General features: G+C 45.8%; 1 protein-coding gene across 2 annotated transcripts in view; it reads left to right on the top strand.

Moving 5' to 3' along the window:
- SLC24A3 (solute carrier family 24 member 3) overlaps positions 1-21,202 on the top strand; it is a 489,601-nt gene that overhangs the window by 265,361 nt on the left and 203,038 nt on the right. For both annotated transcript variants that reach the window (XR_007151199.1, XM_047854362.1), the window contains exon 3: positions 17,158-17,234. Coding sequence is in view for 1 of the 2 variants with exons in the window: in XM_047854362.1 (XP_047710318.1) it covers positions 17,158-17,234 (77 nt within the window). In the remaining variant the exon portion in view is untranslated. The remainder of the gene's footprint in view (positions 1-17,157; positions 17,235-21,202) is intronic.

A 21,202-nucleotide genomic window follows, 5' to 3' on the forward strand; every position in this document is an offset into this window, starting at 1 on the left:
TTCATTTTCGGCCTATAACACATGAACTGAGAATAAACTGAGGGTTGATAGGGGGTGGGAGGGTGGGGAGGGTGGGCGATGGGCATTGAGGAGGGCACCTGTTGGGATGAGCACTGGGTGTTGTATGGAAACCAATTTGACAATAAATTTCATATATAAAAAAAGATGCAAGTAGACATTTCCAGCATTTAAATAAGGCAGAACTTCGAACCAGTTCCTTTTTGGTAGAAGGGGTAGGAATCCGTTTTGTCTGAGTAGGAAGCCCTAGATGGAGAAAGCTATCCACCACAAGGCCCGCAGGGGGGCAGAATCCCAACGCATGCCAGAGTTAGGTTCTCTAGCCCTAGGCTTAGTAAAAGGCTAATCAGAAAAACTGGCCAATTTTAGTCTTGGGTCCCATTCTGGGTTCTAATGCACCATGAAATTCAATGCAATCCCATGTGCTTTCTTAGATTTTGGGTGAAGCCTTTTCCTTTGGGAAAAACAAAACAAAACAAAACAAAACAAAACAAAAAGCTAGACTTTGCTTACGAACGTGCTTGATTTCTCTGAGCCTGGGGGAAAACATGGCTACTGGGGTGTAGAAGAAAGGGCACTTGACTTAGATCTGGCCCCAGGATCGTTCTTGCTTTGTGAGCTAGACCTCAATTTCCCCCTCTGCAAAGCAGAGCTCTGGGGATAGCCATGAGGATTAGGAAAGATCATGTAAGGGAAATGGTGATACGTTAACACATTAGTACCTCTTACTCTTTCCCCTGGAGAACTTGGCTGTTCATTCAAGGAGAAACACATTGAACAGTACCCACCCCATTAGAACAGGAAATGGCTCTGTTCCTTCCCACCTCCATACCTTTGTCTCTGCTTCCTGTACACTTGGAATGCCTCCTCTGTAGGCATGTAAGCCCTTCCTTCTGTAAGGCTCCACACATCTGACTCACCCATGCAGCCTTCACTGCCCTGGCTCATGCTGGTACTTTTCTTCCTGTCCCCAAGTACCATTCAATGTCTGATTCATATTAATATAGATAAATATTTGTTGTAAATGTGGCCATATACGTAGTTCTCTTTTTCAGATAGAGGTAAGTAGTGGCAGATTGCATCTTCCAAAATGGTCACAGTGATAAACTCCAGGACCGTGTGCTCTTCCAGAATCTTGTTCCTCTCCTCTTAAAGCCTGCCATACCTTTGTAACTACCCTCTGTGTGACTTCCCAGGCTAGATTGTAAAAGACCATACAACTTCCTCCTCTGGTTTTCTGTCTTGAAACTTGTGCCTTGTAGCTCTGAGCCACCATGTGAGAAGTGCTCATGCCAGAGAGACCTCGAGGAAAGACCATGTGGAGAAACCACATTGAAACAGAAAGAGAGGCCAAAGAGCCCAAGCAGTTCCAGCCCCCCAGGTGTTTGACACTCCCCAGCACAGGTGCCAGAAAGGCACTGAGTAGGAATCACATTTCCAGTTCCAAACTCCAAGTCATTACAGTTTCGTGAGTAGCCAAGTAAGGGCCATTTACCTCCAGAAATGTGAGACATAGTAAAAAAAAGTTTTGTTGCCTTAAGCCACTACTTTTTAGAATACTCACTAGGTGGCAATAAGTATGTATATGATACCTATGTGTGTAACTGTATATACACATACAGATAGATGTGTGTGCACATACATATATATGTGTTTGGGGGGGGGTATAGCCTGCCTTTTACTATCTTCCAATTTGTGTTTTTGTGCACCTAGATCTGGCTTCTTCAATGGGTCTATAAACTCCACGAGGGCAAGGCTATGTTGTATACTTCTTGGTTATCTTCTGCCAGAGTTAGAGCAGCCTGGCAAATGTAACCACTGCACTGTGCATCCTTGAATGAAATTGACAAGGGAACATCTGTGTGCACATCTGTGTCCCTGAAAAGCATGCTATCCTTTACAGGACGCAACTGTGTTCATAAAGAAATCAGAGTCCCTTTGGTACTTGAATCTTTCTCAAAGGAACCCTGTATCTTTGGAAAGAACCATTTGCTGGAAATCTCTGAGAGTAAGCCAGTCAATTTTCTTTTGTGTCATAGACTCAGGGAAAGAGAACACTGCTGTTGCCAGCCCTTGTACCTATGGGCACTTGACAGCCAACCTCTTGGAAGCAAGTAGGCAGGATCTTGTTTCCTCAGTCCAGGACCCCTGTGGAATTTGCAGCTTCCATCTTCAGACTGAAAAACAGCCCCTTTGCCTGTTTCCCCATCTTACTGTTACCTAGGAGACTGGAGATTTTTTTATGCAGATAACCATGACAGTCTGGTCCTGCTTATTTGAGCTATGACAAGAAAACTTAAACATTGGAGTCTCTCCTAGAATAATAAAGTTATTTATATACCTCCCTGAAAACAACAACAAAACCATGTTTCTCAAACATCAAAAGGGTCATGTTTAAGAGAATTATTTTCATAGCTTTTGTCCTTAGATCTATATGAAATGCCCTGAAATTCAGGGCTTACATGAGAAGAGATGGAAGGAAGTAATGATGTGAACTCTTCTGGCCTTTGGAAATCCATTAAGTTCTTTTACTCACCCATTGCACGAACTTACTGTCCAAGCAGATCAGGTGAGGTGCACACCGGCATCTTTGAGTACATATGAAACCAGTCTTTGGATGGTAGAGTGGCAAGGGGGTCTTCATTTTCTCTGGCCTTTTCTCAAACGAGCTTAAGATTTGTCCTGGTTTATGCAGTAAATATGTACATTTGCATCTGGTTTCGGTGATATGATGACTAAGGTTAACGCATCATAAGATTTGTGTTGCCTCTGCATTATTTTTATTCTGAAAATAATTATGCTGGTTTCTCTAAGGATTTCTTTCAATGTGTTTTCAGGTCCAACAATCCTACAATGACATGCAAGCACCTAGAAAGACATAAGCTAGCCATCAATGACACAAAATCCTAAATTCTGACAGGGGACTGAAAGGTCATTGGCTTGTAACAGGGAATATGATGGGGTTCAGGGGCAAGAACAAAGTGGAACCTCTCCCTCCTCCTCCGTGTATACCTTTCCTCTTTTCTTTGAACAGAAATTGTAGTACTTATTATTTTGTTCATGACAAATTCAGGAATTTAGCAGGATTTTCCTTTTCTCCCTTTTAAGAAAGTTAAACACTAATATGTTTATGTGCTTGATGTAATGGCCAGATTTAGTCAGAAGTTTTATTTGCTGCCTACCTTTCTTTCCTATTTCTGAAGCTTCACAAATTTGTCTGGACTTGAAAGGCACTTATTAAACACCTACCTTCTGTTGCTGTGAATTTCAATTTGCCAACCTCATGTAGAATGTCAAAATTTGACACTTACGGGAAACATGTAAGAGAACCTCCAGACTCTGAAAGAAGTAGAACATGATTTCATTCCCTTGGCGGTAACTGGTTTCCAATATCATTTGTCCCCTTACACACATTCTTGCCTCTGAGCCTTTGGGTATCACCTGTCAGAGACATCAGAACTGCCACAGATGTTTTTTTAGGTTGCCTTGACCTTGAAATATTTGTAGTTGAGGGCTGTGGAATGCTGCAGTATCTCTTCCTAAGCTCCTACTGTATTGAGGACCCTCTTTGTCCAATCCTTGGTTTATAGATAGAAGTTAGTGTGCAGTTAGATTACCTCCTAGCCCTTTATCAAGTCTTGCCAGTCTACACCACTGACCTTCACTTTCCCCAGGTCCTTATTTACCACTGGGCCGCATGGTTACTTCAGGCTACATTAGTTCCATGGGGAACTTAATGTGGCTAATAGCAAGTTTTTTGAATCTTTAATGTAAATTGAGTTTACTGTAAATTTTCTGCCCGAGGTGTGGAAGGAGTATGAAATTTGAAAGAAGGAAACCACATCTATCAGCTTTCCCCCCTGTGAAACTCCGTAGTGTGTGCATGGAGGATAGAGCTGGAACGGAAAGCAGTGATGTTATTGGGCTGAGGAATCTGAGATTAGATCCTGGAGGAGCTAGAAATTGGAGGGCATTCCAGAAAGGGAGGATTCATGGAGAGGGAGCCCTAAAACATACATAGAAATTCCCTTGACATTCTTGACTTACCCCTGAACTATCTATGCTTGGGGGCACACCGAGCAGCAGGGGGGCCCACAACAGCTAAAAGTGTGGAATTTCTGAGTAGAGATTTCAGAGCCACCCAGCTCTGGAGAGACAGACTCTGGAGTTGAAGTCCCTAGTGCTTTAAGGGGCTTGGTAAATGGCTCAGACTTTCCATTCAGATCCTATGGGGACCACATCTCAGGATTGAGAGCATAATCAGAACAGACTTTTGTTAGAGAAAAGCCTAAAACCAGCAGTAGAGATTACCTTCCAGTAATCTTCTGTCCTACTAGAACAAATTCAGCTCTTCCAGGGAAGACAACAGAATCCAGAGTCTCCTCAGTGCATCATCTGTGAAGTCAAATATATCATCAAAAACGACTAGACACGCATCAAGTAGATTCTAAATTCTTTTGCTTTAATCTTGCCTGCTCTAAACTGTAACCAGTCTTGCTCTGCTAACTGCAAGACAGCACAGTGGCCTTCTTAAGATATCCACCCTGTTCCTACTCTTGATCTATACCCTTAAAAGCCTAGTTTGGAGAACAGAGCACATTGTGAAGACAGAAGGAATTTAGTCTGTTTCATTCAGAACTATAATGTGCCATCAGCACAGCCCAATGATGGGCCAAAAGAAATGAAGGAAAAATTGATACGAGAAAACTACTTCTAGTCTTGGACTAATTACATTCTTCTCTTATATTTCATTCAGATGGAGACATCATATTTGGAATCTAGACTTTGGATATACAAACTTAATGATCGAACAAGGGTAGTGATCCCTACCCTTAAAAGAGTTTCAGATGTAATTAGAAGATTCTTGAGTGTTTTGAACCAAAACCATAGGTATCTAATACTTAATATATGGTAACATAAAAGGGAGAATGATTTCTTCCAGGTAACATCTTAATTATTCTTCCAAGGAGAGGTAGAAGTTGCCAAGTACTAAATGAGGAGTAAATACAGCTTGTATTTTACCAGCTGAATTAGCCAGTAGTTTTTCTATTTATTTACATCTCTTCCTGCAATTAACTGTGAGGTTTTTTTTGACATTTATTTCATTATTATAGACAAGATTTTAAGCTATTATATTAAAAGTGTGTAACAACCTAATACATCTGCTTGAATATATTTGATATTTTTGGGAGAGTGTATTGAGAAGTCTAGGGGTGCCTGGGTGTCTCAGTCAATTGAGTATCTGACTCTTGATTTTGGCTCAGGTTATGATATCACTGTTTGTAGGTTGAGCCCCATGTCAGCTCCGTGCTGATGGTGTGGAGCCTGCTTGAGATTGATTCTCTCTTTCTCTCTCTGCCCACCTCCCACTTGCACGTTCTCTCTCTCTCTCTCTCTCTCTCTCTCTCTCTGTCTTTCAAGATAAATAAAACAAACTTTAAAAAAGAGATATTTCTAATTCCCCCAACATAATTTAAATGGGTGATACTCAAAAAGAGGTGCAGAACAAAGGAAATTATGGCAGTAATCACTTTTACTAGGAGCAAGGAGTGCTAGTTATTCTTTCATTTTAGGACTTTGTCAGCAAAGTTTCAGTGAAGGGAAATAAGAAGCATACATGCCCCTACTCCTGTTCCCATAACCATGACAGACATTGTAAATAGATCAAGATCCTCTGCCACACTGAACTCCATCTAAGACTCAGCCTAATAGTCAGCCATTACTAGTCAACTGATGAACACGTGAGAGGAGATCTATTTTCTGTCCCTGAAATTGATGATCATGGAGTATCATCTTGGTGAAGTGAAAAAAATAGCTATTGAAAGGGAAAACAGAAGGAAAACTTTAACTGTGCTTCTCACCAAATCCTTCTGTTATTACCTTTCCATCTGTAGACCAATAGAACACTAAAGGTTACTTCTAGCTCTGCAATTTGATGGGGTAACATTTTTTTTCAAAAACATCACTGATTTTGGAGTCTCCAGTCTCTTCTGTAAAATAAATGCATGAAGTCTGAAATTTCTAATGTAGGTTCCCATGGGAAGTTATTATATCCCTAAAGAACTGTTTTAATTGCACTTTTCCTAGTAAAATTTTTTCATCCACCCTCATCCCCTCCAAAGGTGCTGAGGAGGAATGGGCATTTCTTTTAACAATGTGCATCTTCTTAAGGAGCTATTTAGTGGGTTTCTGTGCACATCAGCTTGTTGGTCTGAATTTCTCTGGATCAGTAAAGAGACATAAGAGCATGAGACATTTAACGCCTGTGTCAGACCCCAGTTCATCCATCCACACATTCTCTGACATTGGCACCAAGGGCCATTTCGAAGAACAGAGCATTCCGTGAAAGGCATGAACACCACAGGGCTATTTACCATAAATTTCCCATATCTTCTAATGAGGATTCATTACCGACACAGCCATGGTAATCCCACATGAGCAACAAATACAGGTTGTAGGCTCTTGTCCCTACAGATAGGCCTCCTCCTATGTGTTGCCATGTTTGTGGCCTGAGAACACTACATTAGTCACGGGATCACTGTGTTTTCCACAGTAGCTACTGGCTGGGAGACATGAATGACACTGATGCCATGGCTTTTTATTATTGATAAAGAAATATGTTTCCAGTTCGTCAAATTACATTTCAGTGCCTTCCCAGGCCAAAAGTCTATGGTAACTAATGATTGGGGTTCTTTAGTTGCAAAGAATGTCTGTTCCCTTCCAGGAGAAAAGCTTGTGGGATGATTTTTTTTAAATCTTCTGCCAATATGGATATGAGAAAAAGACCTCTGAAGTGGAAATCAAGGAGCTTCTCATGGGTGTGTTGGACCAACTTCAGCACCATCAAAAAGGGGCAGACAGTCTTCCAACCTGAATTTGGGGGCTGGGTGTTTCTGCACTGCTGTCAACAAAGCAGGATGCATCGTTTCCATGTAAATGCATAGAAATAAGACCATTGATAACTGTTGCCATTATTGGGGGTGGGGGGTGGGAATTCACTTGAATATGGATGATCCCTCTGCTGGAAAAACTAACCCTTGTTGAAATGGAGAGGTGAAAAAGTGCAAAATTCTTGGCTTCCCTTGTCTAAATATGGGTTCATCAGTAGTAGGTCCTTAGGCAGATTCGAGTACAAGTTTATTTGGGAAATGATCCAGGGAGGAGAGTCAAGAAGTGAGACGGGAAGGGAAGGCAGCCAATCAAAAGAGAGTTATAAAGCCAGTTTTCACGGTGAGCAACTGGAGTTTAATCCTGCTGTGAATGCTAACAAATGGTGCAGGACACACATGAGAGTTCTCCTACCCAGATGGTGAGGGAGCTGGGGTGTTTATACACCTATCTGTCATCAGACTTTGGTGAGGGCTTTGCCTGGGGGAAAGAGCAGTATTAATCCTTTAGCATGTAGTGTCTGGGCAGAGAACCCTATCTCAGCTTTGGAAAAAGTCCTCAGGCCAAGAAATGCAAGTGTTAGTAGCTGCTTTGCATAAAAGTGGTAGGACCCCTGGAGTGTAGGCAAGGCATTGACATCTTGGGAAAAACCCCTTCCATATGTCTCCCTCTCTGCTATTTAATAAGGTAAATGGAGCTATCATTTGTGATAATTACTTGCCTGATTCTAGGCACTACATGTTTTGTAAATAGCATCACAATTAATCCTTATAATAATTACATAAACTGGTATTGTTTTCATCCTGCCATTTTGCACATTAAGAAATTAAGATTGAAAAAGCCAAGGAACTTCCCCCAAGGCCACAGGATTCATAAGTGGTGAAGGAGGGCTTCAGGTCTAGGCCTTCAGGCTCTTACAAAACCCTGTCTGCCTGTAGTAAACAAATATCACCACATAGACCTTGGCTGAAACAATCTTTCTCAGCAAATTTGCTTGGTAGCATCTTTTTGATTGACAATTTGATGGTCCCACTTGGAGGCTCTTGGTTACCATGACCTGTTCACAGTCTTCTTTCCATGCATGCATCAATCCTTTAAATCCACACTTTGTTTCTGGCTTTCAAAGGGAAGAAGTTGTGCCCTTGAAAGTCAAGGAAAAAAAGATCAATTTGCCCTTACTAACACAGAAAAATCAACATGCTAGAAAGTCAGACCCCAATCATGATCTCAATTCCTCTAGTACTGTCTGTGTGAACTTGAGCTGATTACTTGCCTTCTTTTGGTCTTGGTTTACTTATCTGTAAATCGAGGATAAAGATTCCAATTGTATAAACTATGCAAAATGATAAATATGTATTTACAGTATTTGATAAAGATTAGTTCCATCCTTAAATATTGGGATGACTGCAGAGAGAGCTGAGTGTTTCCTGGCCCCCAACCTACACTTTGGTCCACTCAACTTGGGACTCCTCAGTGTTTTTGTATAACTAGGGTTGAGTATGGTACCTGGCCCAGAGCATGCTAAGGGCTAAATAAGTGTGTGTTTATTTGCACATGATTGATTTGTTAATACATTTCCCAGTGTTGTTGAGACACAGATTCCGAAGATGACCTCAAAGCAGCTTGCAGTTCTCTGGGACACTCTGCAACCTCCCATTGCCATATACATCCCACCCCCTCTGTACTTTTGTGGCTCGCTGAACCTCACTGAGTGCAAGAGGAAGGCACCAAAATGTCTCTGAAACTTTTCCAGAGACTAAATATTTAGAAAGTTAAGTTGAGAATATATCCATTTTCACACACATTCTTTTGTGGATAATTTTGTCCCAGGGCCTTCAGTTATGACATGTGTGTTCATTTAATCAACAAACACTCTTAATTAAATGAGTGATCTGTGCCAGGCACCTAGCTAGGCACTGGGGTTACAGAGAAGAGAAGAATAAATTTACCCCAACCTCAATTGCCTACCCCCAGTCTAGTGGAGAAGACCAAAGAAACCAAAAATTGCTGAGGCGAGCCCTCACGTAGAGAATGCAGTGGGGATGCCGAGCACCATATTAGCTATTGTATTACTCAGAGCAGGCTTGGCTATGCTGGGTGACAAATAGCCCCACATCTCAGTGGCTAAGAGAATAAACATGTTATTGTTTTACTCACACTACATGTATAAATGTGAGTAGCAGTAAGGTGGGATTCTGATATCAGTCGCTCAGGGACACAAACTGATAGAAGATGCATCCTGACTTATGTGCAAGAAAATGCAAAGTGGTGAATCAGATACTGGCTGTTAAAGCCTGCCTGGAAGTGTGACAGTGGCCATTTGCTCCCATTTCATTGACCAAAGAAAGCTGCATGGCCCCACCTACCTTAAAGGGAACCTAGAAGTATGTTCCTTCCAGGTCTCCCCAACAAGGAGAAACAGGGCATTTGTGAACAGCCTGAGTGGCCACTCCCAGTTGCTGGGAGTTTTACTGAACAGTTTCTCCCAATGTCATTTCTTAGTAATTCTGTCTTGTGTTTATACTAAACCCATCCCCCTGGGAGAAATGTCCCTTTAATGTTATTTACACTTGTCTTCACTTGGTATTTATTTTTCTCTTTCGTGGACCCTGGCCCAGTGGATGCTGGTCCCAGAGAGAGAAAAATGCAGGGTTCCTGTCCACAGGGAGCTCACAGTGTAGGAGTCAAAGGTACACTCAGGCAGCAAGTGACTGCAGTTTGGCTGGAAAACCACTTGTTGGGTACTTGCACAGGATAAGGGGTCCACAAAATGAGTCTGGAAGGCTCCATGGGAAGCCAGTTATTACTACAGCTGGCTGACAGTGTTCTCCCAATGTTCCAGGGGAAGAGGGAGCAGAATAGGCTTTATGGGACGGAGCACCCGGAGAGATGTCAGGACCCTAAATTCTTGAGGCATCCCTTGAGAGGCCAATCAAGATAGGTAGTTTGTCATGAAAAAGTCCTGGGATGAGAGACCAGTGTTCTGATGGTTGCAGCGGCCCAGATTCCTTTCACTCGACGTGTTAAGGTAGCTGTGGTTTTGGATCTTCTTCTTTGGTGGCTCCATTTGATCCACATAATATCAGTATGTCTCCAGATGCCATGAATGTTTCTGCTGCATCTTTTCCCCCAGACGAAACAGAGAATACTCCCTATCCTTTGTAAACCTCCATTTGGACTCATCAAACTCGGGCCTCAGGAAAGCAGCCAGGAGAAGCAGGTCGGCTGACTGCTGTTGCCTTGGTAAGGGGAATCTACTCCGGTCAGGGCTCTGTGGTTTCTATGGGAACAGCACTGCTTATCTTTGCTGGCTCCCCCAGGCTGGCAAGATGTAGTGAAAGGAAAACTGGGGGAGAGAAAGAGAGGAACAGAAAGAGACTTTGAGGATTTTGAAGGTATTCGAAGGAACCCTCCACTGGATGCGTAGCTATTCCCAGCACACCACATGGGCCATTTGGCTCCAGCAGAGCCTCAACACGGAAGCATGTACCTAGAGGCACATGCATTCATGAAGCTCCCTTGGACTGTACACTGTCCTGGAGAAACAGATGCCAGCACAAAGCAGGCAGGAATTGGCACTAGATGGTTTTTGCTACTAAGACCAGGGAAAAATGTGTCCTTGGCCCAAGGCCAGACCAACATCCCATCACTGCTACAATTGCGAAGAACAGCGATAGGTGGCCCAGGAAGATGGTGAGAGGTATGTCATATATGTTGCCTGCACTGTTTCCCAGCCACCCTGCAGGACTGGCATTTAAATACCCATTTTACAGATGAAGGAAATGGGGCTCTGAGAGAGGAAAGGATGACCCGTGAGTGATGTAGGTGGGATCTGAACCCAGACCCAGATCTGATTCTCTACCCTGGGCCCTTATGCAAAATCTAACCAACAGCCCAAGGAAAATGTTAGAGTCCCAAAGATGGCCGACCCTCCAGTTCCCACCTTGACTAAGACATGCCCTTGGTTCTTTGGATTTGGGTGGGAGGAAATACACCCAAATGGAAGACAGATGGGATGACATCAGCACTGCCATTAGCTCTGCAGGAGGCACTAGCAGCCACACCTTGCTTTATAGATGAGGAAACTGAGGCCAAGAAGTACTGGGCAGAGCCTTCTAGTCCACTGTGCCACCCTGTCTCTGTATAGTCTTGTCTTGGACAGCTTCAGCTGTTCTGAAAATACCATTTCTCAGGTGTGTTTGGGGCCTCAGAGTCTGTGCCGGCCAGGTGGGGAGTTTGCTTAGCCTCACGGAAGCCAGCTCAGCTGCTGCTGGGTGATCTTTTCTTAACCCATTGGGCCAGCTGGACAAGGCTGATGTGCTCCATCCCAGTCAGTGCCTAGGGTCTGCTTTCTTTGGCATTCTTCATCCTGCTAACACTTATTAAGATACCTTCTATGTGCACTAACCATACTCTGAGCTTAATATGGAGGGAACAATGAAGAGGAATTGCAGGCCATTGTTCAGATGGCCAATAGGCAAATCGAGGCCCAGAAAGACTAAAACACACACCGCCAAAAGCCACACTGTGAAGAGTGTTGGGACTGACCCATTCATTTCCAAATGCCCAACTGAGGATCCTTTCCTTGTCCCCAGGCTGACCCCTTCCTTATTAACATTAAAATAGTCATACCAAACTGCTTTAGAACCACAGCATGCAACACTTTGTGAAATAACAGTGTGTATATAGTGCATAAGTAGAGGCTGATGAGATTGTTAGTAAACATTAAGAGCTTCCCTCAAACAAAGCTGCTGCCTTAGTGGGTCTGGTGACAGGGCTGTCCCTGAGTCATGTTCTCTACAGGCAAGGTCATCTGGTAATGTCCTTTGCAAATGAAACAAAGAAGCCTCTAACATGGTGGAATCAATGCTTAATACAAGAACATGTTACAATGCAGGTAACTATAGTTGAAATCTTAACGTTTGGGCCTTACCATGCTGGATTCAGAATGCAAGTCCCAGAATAGTCTATCTGGGCCTTTATGCCTATTGCACAGAGCCTCTCTTCTGCTACCTCCACCTGACACCCCACTGCTGTGTGCTGATGCCAGTGACGCATGAGCAAGTCATGGTCTCTCATTCCTACTCTTGCAGACTCCCTCTTCTTTTCTAGTTTCTACACAAGAGATGCTTGGAGGATCATAGGGATGGGACGTTCAGGCTGGAGCAGACACTGGGCATCACCACACCACACATGCAGATGGTTTCTTGATGCACATGTGACTCTGTCTAGGGCCTTCTCTGGTACCATGAACACACTGACTTGGCCAGTGTAGAGCTGAGAAGAGTTAAGGTTCAGCCCTAAAGTGTTTAGGACAGCCTTCAACAGTGATGGATGACCATCCATGGACAATGCTGAGGCATATTCTACACTATCTCTCAGAGGGGCCCCAGCAAGTCTGAGCCTACTTTATCAGCCCCTTCTCTGACTTATCTCCCTCCTGTCCCATCATGGGATCACCTCCCAAATAAACTGCTGGCATTCAGATCTTTGTCTCAGGGTCGGCTCCTGAGACAGCCTCAGATATAGGCATACGTGACTATGAAGGAAGGCTCATTGCGTGGAGGTAAAGAGGAGATCCTGTGCTTCCAGCTCAGATTTTCAAAGAAATCTTTTCTTGTGTCTTTTGTCAAAAGACAATGCAGCTATAAGAGTAAAATAAAATCTATGTATTCTTTGCAAATTGTGCACGAGCTTGGGGTGCCTAGGTGGCTCAGTCAGTTAAGCATCTGACTCTTGATCTCAGCTCAGGTCTTGATCTCACAGTTTTGAGTTCAAGCCCTGTGTTGGGCTGTGTTGGGTGTGTGTTAGCTCTTTGAAATCACTGCTACTTAAAAAAAATGTGTGCTAGCTCTTTGAAATCACTATTATATCTCATCACCAGCCCAGTACATGTTTTCATGGATGCACAATAGTGAATAAATAGCCAGAGAGGGATCCACGTCAGGAGAAGCTTCCTGGGAGAATACTTACCCTGCTTATTTTTTCCACATTGCTGTGAACCACCAATTAAGAATTTTGTTGTTTTTTGTTGTTTGTTGTTTGAATTGACTCTTTTCTGCCTTTCCCACTGCCTCTCATCACACCCATCCTTATTTCTGCCGCTGACCAGCCAGCCACATCCAGATTCATGAGGAAGTCTGACAGTGGCCTGCTTGGCCAGGACTTCGGACAGCGCCTCAGCCCTTCCTGAACCAGCACTGGGCTCTGTGGGTCACCTTATCCAAGGACACAGCGTCCAGCGCGGTCTCCAGGTCCCAGGGTTGACTGGGCATCTAGACTTCTGCCAAGACCCTTCCCCAACCAAAACATGAAGCCTAGTGGGTCCATTCATTCGTGGTCATTACACATCCACTTGCTGTTTGTTGAGTGCCAAGGAAAATGCCAGGACTCAAAACACAGTGTATCACTTACTGACATGGTACCCCTGATCGAGTCATACTGTGGGCCCTGGGTTAGCTCATGGATAAAGCAGCAGAGAAGCAGGGAGGCCAGAGCTGGCACAAGTGTGGACACCTTGTAGATGCAGACTGGTGGGAACTCTCCAGTGCCTTCACTCCCTCACATGCTGCCCTTAGCCCCATTTTTGCTCAAAACCACATTACTCCTCATATAGGAAGCCTGAAGGGCAGGAAGTAAAGAAGTAGCTGGCTTCAACATGTCAGTGATGGAACACCCCTCAGTCCCACGTCTGTACCCACCTCTACTCCTCACTGATGATAAGTGGTCCCTATGCATGATTGCTTTACAAGGCACCCATCACAGGTGGCTAAAGTTTCTCAAGGGTAATGGCTGTTGTGATCCATACAGTAACTTAGCATACTAGTCCTGTCTCTCGTCCTCTGGGGGCAGAAGGGCAATAGGATGGCACATTTAAACCCTGAACTGGCCAGTGTGGAAAAGCCCCATTGCAACGACATAGAGAAATGTAAAGGAAAAAAAAGCAGCCTAGCTTTTCCCTCTGGTGTGTGGTGGCAGAATATGGATCTGGTCAGACCCCCTACTTGGAGGAAGTCCCATGAAGGAAGAGGCCACCTAGCAGAGTGAGATTGCAAATAGATGCCAGTAGCTGGATAACAGCAGAAAGGGGTGTTACCAGGCCTGCATTTGCTGTGTGGGTGGCCCTGCTCTGCAGCTTTCCAGCTGTGGGTCTTCGAGTTGGAATCTAATCCTCTGTCCCTTGGGTTCCTTGTCTATAAAATGGCAATAATAGCTTTCTGGGAGGACAAAAGTGGATAGTGGGTGTAAAGTACAAGGCATAGGTCTTGCCAGGAGCAGGTGCTCAGTGAATGTGTCATTCTGCCCAGGTTTGTCATGGCCACTGCCCACCAGAGCCTTCATCAGCCCATCTCAGTCCATCACCAGCCAGCCCATCCCAAGCCCCACCTCCCAAGGGCACTTAAATGTCTGTACAAAACAAAGGAACATCAGATGCGAAGGTAGTTGTTGTTTCTTCAGAACCAGAGATTGGGACACAATGTCTGGGCAAGTCCAGGTAAACATGGGGATCAGTCAGTGCTGGAAAGTCTCTGGCCCTGGGTGCTGAGAGGGGTGTGGGAGAGGCCTGCCCTACAGGGCCTTTCCTCTCCTTAACTTTGTGCCCCTACCCACCAGTGGTGGCCTGTGGAAGTTGTCAATTTCCTAGGTTTAGGAGGTGGACAGAAAAGGACATTTCTCATGATTTCCAATCCATACTGAACAACATGGGGAGGGGAGGGGACGGAAATGTGAAAGCCTTGGGATGGTTATTTGGACTATAATTTATTCACTTGCATTGAAAGTTCAGTTCAAAAGAGAAAAGCATTAGAAAGCATCTCTTAAGAGTGTAAGACATCTTATGTGCACAGGGAGAGCCAGAGGGTGGGGAAGGAAGGACAGACAAGAAATGACTGGGGGCTGGGATGCCTGGACAACTCTGTTGGTTAAGTGTCCGGCTCTTGATTTCAACTCAGGTCATGGTCTCGGGGTTCATGGTATCAAACCCCACATGGGCTCCACACTGACCATGCAGAGCCTGCTTTGAATTCTCTTTCCCTCTCTCTGCCCCTTCCTCTCCATCTCTCTGTCTCTGTCTCTCTCTGTCTCTCTGTCTCTCTCTCTCTCTCTCTCTCAAAATAAATAAATAAACATTAAAAAAAATGACTTGGGACTGCAAAAGCCAGGTCTCTCCAGGCCCAGCCTGTGTGGGCACTGTTGCCAGCAGAGAGGTTTCAGGAAGTAGAGGCATTTCTCATCAGGCTAGAGGGCTTCCTCCAGCTCTGCTCACTGGACAAGAGCATGCTAGCCAGGGGCATTAGGCCTGTAGAGGGAAGATGCTAGAACAGAGGCCTCTCAGTAGGGTGGCTAGAGGCTTTGCAATGCCCAGGGCCAGATGGATGAACTTCAGGCTTAATCTGTGAACCCTTGTCCCCTCATGGTAATTTCCAGATTGTAGTGTCATTTGATCTTCAAGGTGAAATCCTCCAGGCTTGCTCTCATTTTCCCATTCATTGATCAGGAGGACTCAGTGCAGCCTGTTTGGAACAGCTTTAGTTTAGAAAATCACTTAGGGGGATCATGACATCCCTGTCTTTCCTCGCCTCCCCCATTTCATCACATGAAGGATTGGACAACTGGCCAAGAGTTGCACGATGTGCTTATCCAGTGCTACCCTAGAAGCAGAGAGAACTTTTTCAAGGGATAGTTAAAGGCTTGTGTCTTGGGCAAACCCCCTGGCCAACAAGCCACAGTCTCAACAAGCCAGGTCTACAGCAGGACTGGGTCCCAGGTGTCCTGAGCAGTCACCACTTGCTCATTAATGTCACCATTTTGGGCTCCCCTCCTTCCCTGGTCTCATCACCTTCCTCATTCACAGCGTGTACAGGAGTCACCTCCAAACAAACTATGCACCCCCAAACCCTTGACTGACAGTCTACTTTTTGGGAAACCCAGAATAAGACCAGCAGCAAGCAGGTGTCACATTGTACATCTTCCCCATCGATTGGTGATTATTTCTCTACCTGTGAGCTAGAGAAGAACTGAGAGCTTGTGGAGCTCTGAGAGAAAGGCCACTTGCATCAGCCAGCCGCATTTGCTGAAGATGATGCCGAGGGCAGTGTGGTGTGCACAGTTTCCCACGGAGCCTGATCTGATAACATCCTCCAGAGAGGAGAGGCTTATGAAGGCCCTGGCCATGATGCTGATTGGATTTTATGAGAGGATGGAGAGAGGGTGAGCAGTTGGGGGTGGGGATAGCCCGGACTAATGGTATCATCTGTGCAGATAAAGATAGAAAAAGAAAGCAAACGCAAGGTGTGCTCAAGGAACAGCAGCCTATCCTGTCTGGTGGGAGTATGAGAGCCCATGTGACAAAGCTGGCTGTCGAATTGTTGTGCACAGCCTGGTGTGCAGTACCTGCACAGTCATTGTTTGAGTGAATGAGTACATTCACTCAAAAGGTAAGAAGGCGGGAGAAGAGAAGAAAGCTCATGTGGGAAGCAGCCAAGACCAGCTTGGAACTGCCAGTGTACAGACTGGGGCTTTTATCTCCTAGCAGGGAAGTTTTGGAAGCAGGGAGAGGGGCATGAGCCGCTCTGTGCTTGATGGTCCAGTTCAGCAGTGGCAAATGTGGGTCAAGTTTGAAAAGGGAATGAGAAAGCAGGAAGAGTGTTGTAACCGGTCCAAGGCCCTGGCAAGCCAAGGCAGTCATGGCGGGGAATGAGGACCAATTTAGAGCAGGGGCTGTAATGCTCTATGTGTCATGGACCCCCTTGGTGATGCAGTGACACCTACAGACCTCTGCTCAGGAAAACATTTTTCAATGCATGCGATAAAATATATATGCTTACAGAAGGAAACTGATCATACTGAAATGAAATTGTTGGAGTATTAGGAAATAAAACTTGAATGAAGGTAGCTGCTGTATTTCCTCATTAACCCTCTAAGTCACAAGGGGCCATCTACAAACTACCCAGATGTTGAAGTGATGAGTGAGAGCTTCTTTGACTATAATAGTATAATGTATCATGAAAATATCTGCTGGGGGCAGAGTCCCCGGTGCTTCTCACATTCCTGTGGTTTGCTACCTACCTTCTTATCTGAAGGAAACACTCAATTCCAGATAAGAGATGTGTGAACATAAAGATGTAATTTTTTTTTCATCCAAGTTCATGGATTCCACATGAAAACGAGGGCTGGTGATGCCATCCCAGAACTCCAGCACTGAAAACATTGTCATCTGTTCTGAGCTGGTTTTCTCTCTCCATTCTTTAGCCCTGCACGAATTCCCCAATGACATCTTCACCAACGAGGATCGAAGACAGGGGGCGGTGGTTCTCCACGTGCTCTGCGTAAGTACCCCTCTTGGGGCTCTGCCTGGAGGTCCAGAGGGGAGGCCTGGCTGGTGGTGGGTGGACAGTAAGTTGCATACATGGTGCACGTCCCCTGAGGCCTGTGGAGGACTGGCTCTAAATGTGCCCTCTATAGGAGGCCACAGATTCGGAAGCTGGAAGACACTGTATGTATTCTTTCCTTGATATCAGAGCCCAAACCGTGGGCTCTGAGGGCAACCAGACTTGCTCTCTGCAATTTAACCTTGCTTCTCTCTCTGCTCATATGTCACCCTCTTGGGAACCCTTTCCTATCCAGCCTCTCTAAAAGGCCACTGTCTTTCCTCTTACCAGGCTTTCTTTTTCCTCCATACCACTGATCACTATCAGACATAATATGTTATTATTGTTTGTTTATTGCCCATCAACCTCACTCACACGTAAGCTCCAGGAGAACTGCGACTTTGTTTTATACGTGGCTTCATTCTCAGATCTGTTTCTGGCACCTGGTAGGGACAAAGTAGTTGTTAAACTAATGGTAATGGATTAGATATAATGGCACTGGCGTAGCATCTGGCGTATAGTAGGCGAGCTATAAAAGTGTGTTCTGGTTCTTAATGGACACCACCGCCCTAATTCTTCCTCAGTAGACCCAGTGGATTGAAGGCCTTCGGTTTTCCTTGTCCCCATTTGGAGAGTTTGGGGAGGCTGTGTGTGTGAAAATCTATCTAAGAGTGGCCCCAGAATCAGAAAGACACAGGCCAAATTCTGGACTAGGTATGTCACCATGCTTTCCTGTCCCTATGCATTCTCCCCCTGAATGCTCTTGATTCCATTTTGCTTATTACTGCTGTGAAACAAATTCTCCAAATTTAGTGACATACTCAATAACTGTCCTAGTTGCTCATGCGTTCTGTGAGTCAGTAGTTCAGAAAGGGCATGGAGGGAATGTCGTACCACAGGATCTGGGCCTGAGATGGAGTAATTCAGATGGCTGGCAGCCACGCTTCTGGCTGGGGCCAGAGCCCCTGGTGCTGGAGGACCCTTCCCAAGAGGGTTTCTCCATTCTCATGTCTGGTGTCCAGGCTGGGGTGGCCAAAGGACTGGCTCAGCTGGGATGTTGACCACAGCACCTCTGTGTGGCCTTCCCAGCATGGCTCTGTGTGGCCCAGGGCTTGGAGAAGGAGGAAACCCCACAGCCTTTAATGCCCTAGCCTTGGAAGTCACACACACCATTTCCACCAGACTGTCTTGCAAGTTACAAACCCACCATGACTCAAGGGGAGGGAACAAAGACCTTACTTTTCAGTCCACACCTGGAGAAGGCTAGTGGGCACCCCCTGGACTCTGGAGCCCACTCCAGACTCAGATGGAGCCCAGCTCTGCTGTCCTTGATTTGTGTGTGACTTCTGACAAGATATTTAGCCTCTCTGGACCCAGAAGCTGTCCTAAGCCTGACTCCCTTTATGGTGAAAGCAATCAACTCTTCAGGTCTTTCCCCACTTGCACCCCCCCCAGAACCCTTTTCTTGAAGAAAAGTTATGAGAAGTCTTTTTTTAGCAAAGACATTCTCTAAAAATACCAGAGAAAGTAGACTCTTTGCAATCCTCCCTACCTTTCAGAAGAGTCAAATGCACAGAGCAATTAAAATGGATGCCAGGTGCCTCCTTAGGCACCAAGGAGGCTCTCCTGTCTCAAGGCTGAGGATCCCCAGTCACTGAGTTCGATGCAGAATTCCCCTGTAGCCATTAACACCCAGATGCCTCAAAGTCTGAGGCATGAGATTTCCACTCTTGGCACAAACAGTGCGAGTGTCCATCCTCCCAGGTCAGTGTCATCGCCTGCAGCTGTCAGAGTCCTTCTCCCCATCTCCCCCCATAGGTCCTCTGAATCCAACTAAAGGCAGAGCAGAGTGCATTTACCTTGTTCTTCATGAGCCAGGGGTTACCCATAAGGCCTCTGTCTCCATGATCATACAATTCCCAGGGAGGGCATGAAGACAAAACAGGACAAAAACAGATAAATCCCCCTTACACACTCCCTTGCAAGAGTGGACACAGGCCTGCAGGTTAGCACTTTGTCACCCTTGACACCCTATCTAATACTACAGTTAGCTCCTGCCTTGGGCCCTGCATTGTAGAAATCACAGCAGCAAGAAGTCCAGGGGCCAAGGTTAGCATCCACCCCTTCATGACCCTGCTCTAGGCACATGGATGTTCAGCATTCTCTGCTCAAATGGCCTGTGCCTGCTGCTGAAGCCTGTGTGGGCCTCCTCCTCAGATCTGCCACTTGGAGGGAAGAGACACAGGTAGAGAAGCTTGAACTTGCTGCCGGGGGTGTCCACACACACATGCATGTCATGCAGGGTGGAGCCAGGCTTGGATGAGGAGGACCTCTTCTATGCGTCAGAGGCACATGATACGGCGGGCCTGCTGGTGCCCTCCCTGAGGTCAAGGGCCAAATTTTATGTTTTCCTACCCACAAGAATATAAGGATGTAAACCTTTTGAAGAAGCCTTTTGTACAGTGTCTGGTGCATTGAACAACAAAATTGCACAGTTCAGCACAGGAATGCAAGATTCTTTTTATCCCCTTCTCGTACCATGGTACCTGGTACACTTAAAATGCTCAGGAATTGTTAGATGAACATCACTGGATATGAAGAGAAACACCACCAGGGCCAACCTGTGGTATTTTGGTGGCCAGATGATTACATGAGTCGAAGCTGCAGGGAGCTGAGTGTAGATTTCCTGCTCTCAGCCATCTGGAAAGCATTTCTGAGCCCCTTGTATGCAGTAGCGCTGGGATGGACCCCTCCAGAACCCCAAGATACAGCTTCACCCTGAACAGAGCCATTGTCTTGTGGGGGGATCCCGTTATGGACAACCCCTGCCATGCTAAGTGCTGCCCATGCTCTGTGCCACGTGCTTTAGGAACACAGAGAAGTCCACGTCCAGTGTCGGGAGGTGCAGTTGAGCTGGAGTAGGTTGGCATTTTCCGACGAAGGGAGAAAAGGGACTCCAGGGAGGAAAGGGAAATCCATGATCAAAGATGTAGAGACTCAAGAGTACAGGGGGTCTGGAGTGAACAGAAATGAAGGACAGGGAAGGTTGTGGGGGGAGCAGCACCTGGAGGCGCCACGAGGTGACTCTGCTGCAGAGTTGGAAGTGGGGGGAAGCAGATTCCTGATCTCGTCATCCCTCCTTGCCTAGGGAGTAGGGTTAGGCACGGCCAGAGAGGACCCAGTGTGGTCTGCACTCTAGTCAGCTGACAAAGACCCTGGCAGGCCAGAGAGAAAGGCTCAGGGCCATTTGGACAGGGGTCCCAGAGTTCCAGGTATCCTGAGAATACTGAGGAGGAAGCCTGGGGAGGAAGGTCGAGAAGGGGTGTGGGGGACTGAACATCACTCAGATGCCTGTAAGCACCTGAAGAGCAATGTCTGCCCATCCAGTGAGGTGAGGGTCCCAGAGGTGTGCCCTGTCACCTCAGCCTACCTCAGGTTGAGGGCCATGGGCCCGTCCTTTCATTGGGATTCACTGACTGTCATTTTGGATTTAGACCAGGGAACCCAGTCCTTTCAGATCTTAATCTGAAACCTGACTGAACTTTGCATTTGTGCTCAAACTCAAACTTCCCCATTCCACTTGGGCCCCATGGGTTTGCTTTACGTGTGGGGCCCCATAAAGCCCGTAGCCTTCAGCCACAGTTGGTTCCTGGTCTGTGGAAATGGATGGTTCTGAGGACACCCCAAAACAATCTTTTAAATCTTAGCTATCACAACGTGCTTCTCTTTTTCTTTTCTTTCACGCAGATAATTTCCTCTTTTGTGTGAGCTTCATGGAAATCAAACAGCCGTTTTCCTTTTTTTTTTTTTTTTTTTTTTTGAGAGAGAGACAGAAGGGAGCAGAGGGGTAGAGGGAGAGGGAGAGAGAGAATCTTAAGCAGGCTCCATAGCCAGTTCAGAGCCCGATGCGGGGCTTCATCTCACAA

This window comes from Prionailurus viverrinus, chromosome A3 (assembly GCF_022837055.1).
Source record: "Prionailurus viverrinus isolate Anna chromosome A3, UM_Priviv_1.0, whole genome shotgun sequence".
In the NCBI taxonomy this organism is placed as follows: Eukaryota; Metazoa; Chordata; class Mammalia; order Carnivora; family Felidae; genus Prionailurus; species Prionailurus viverrinus.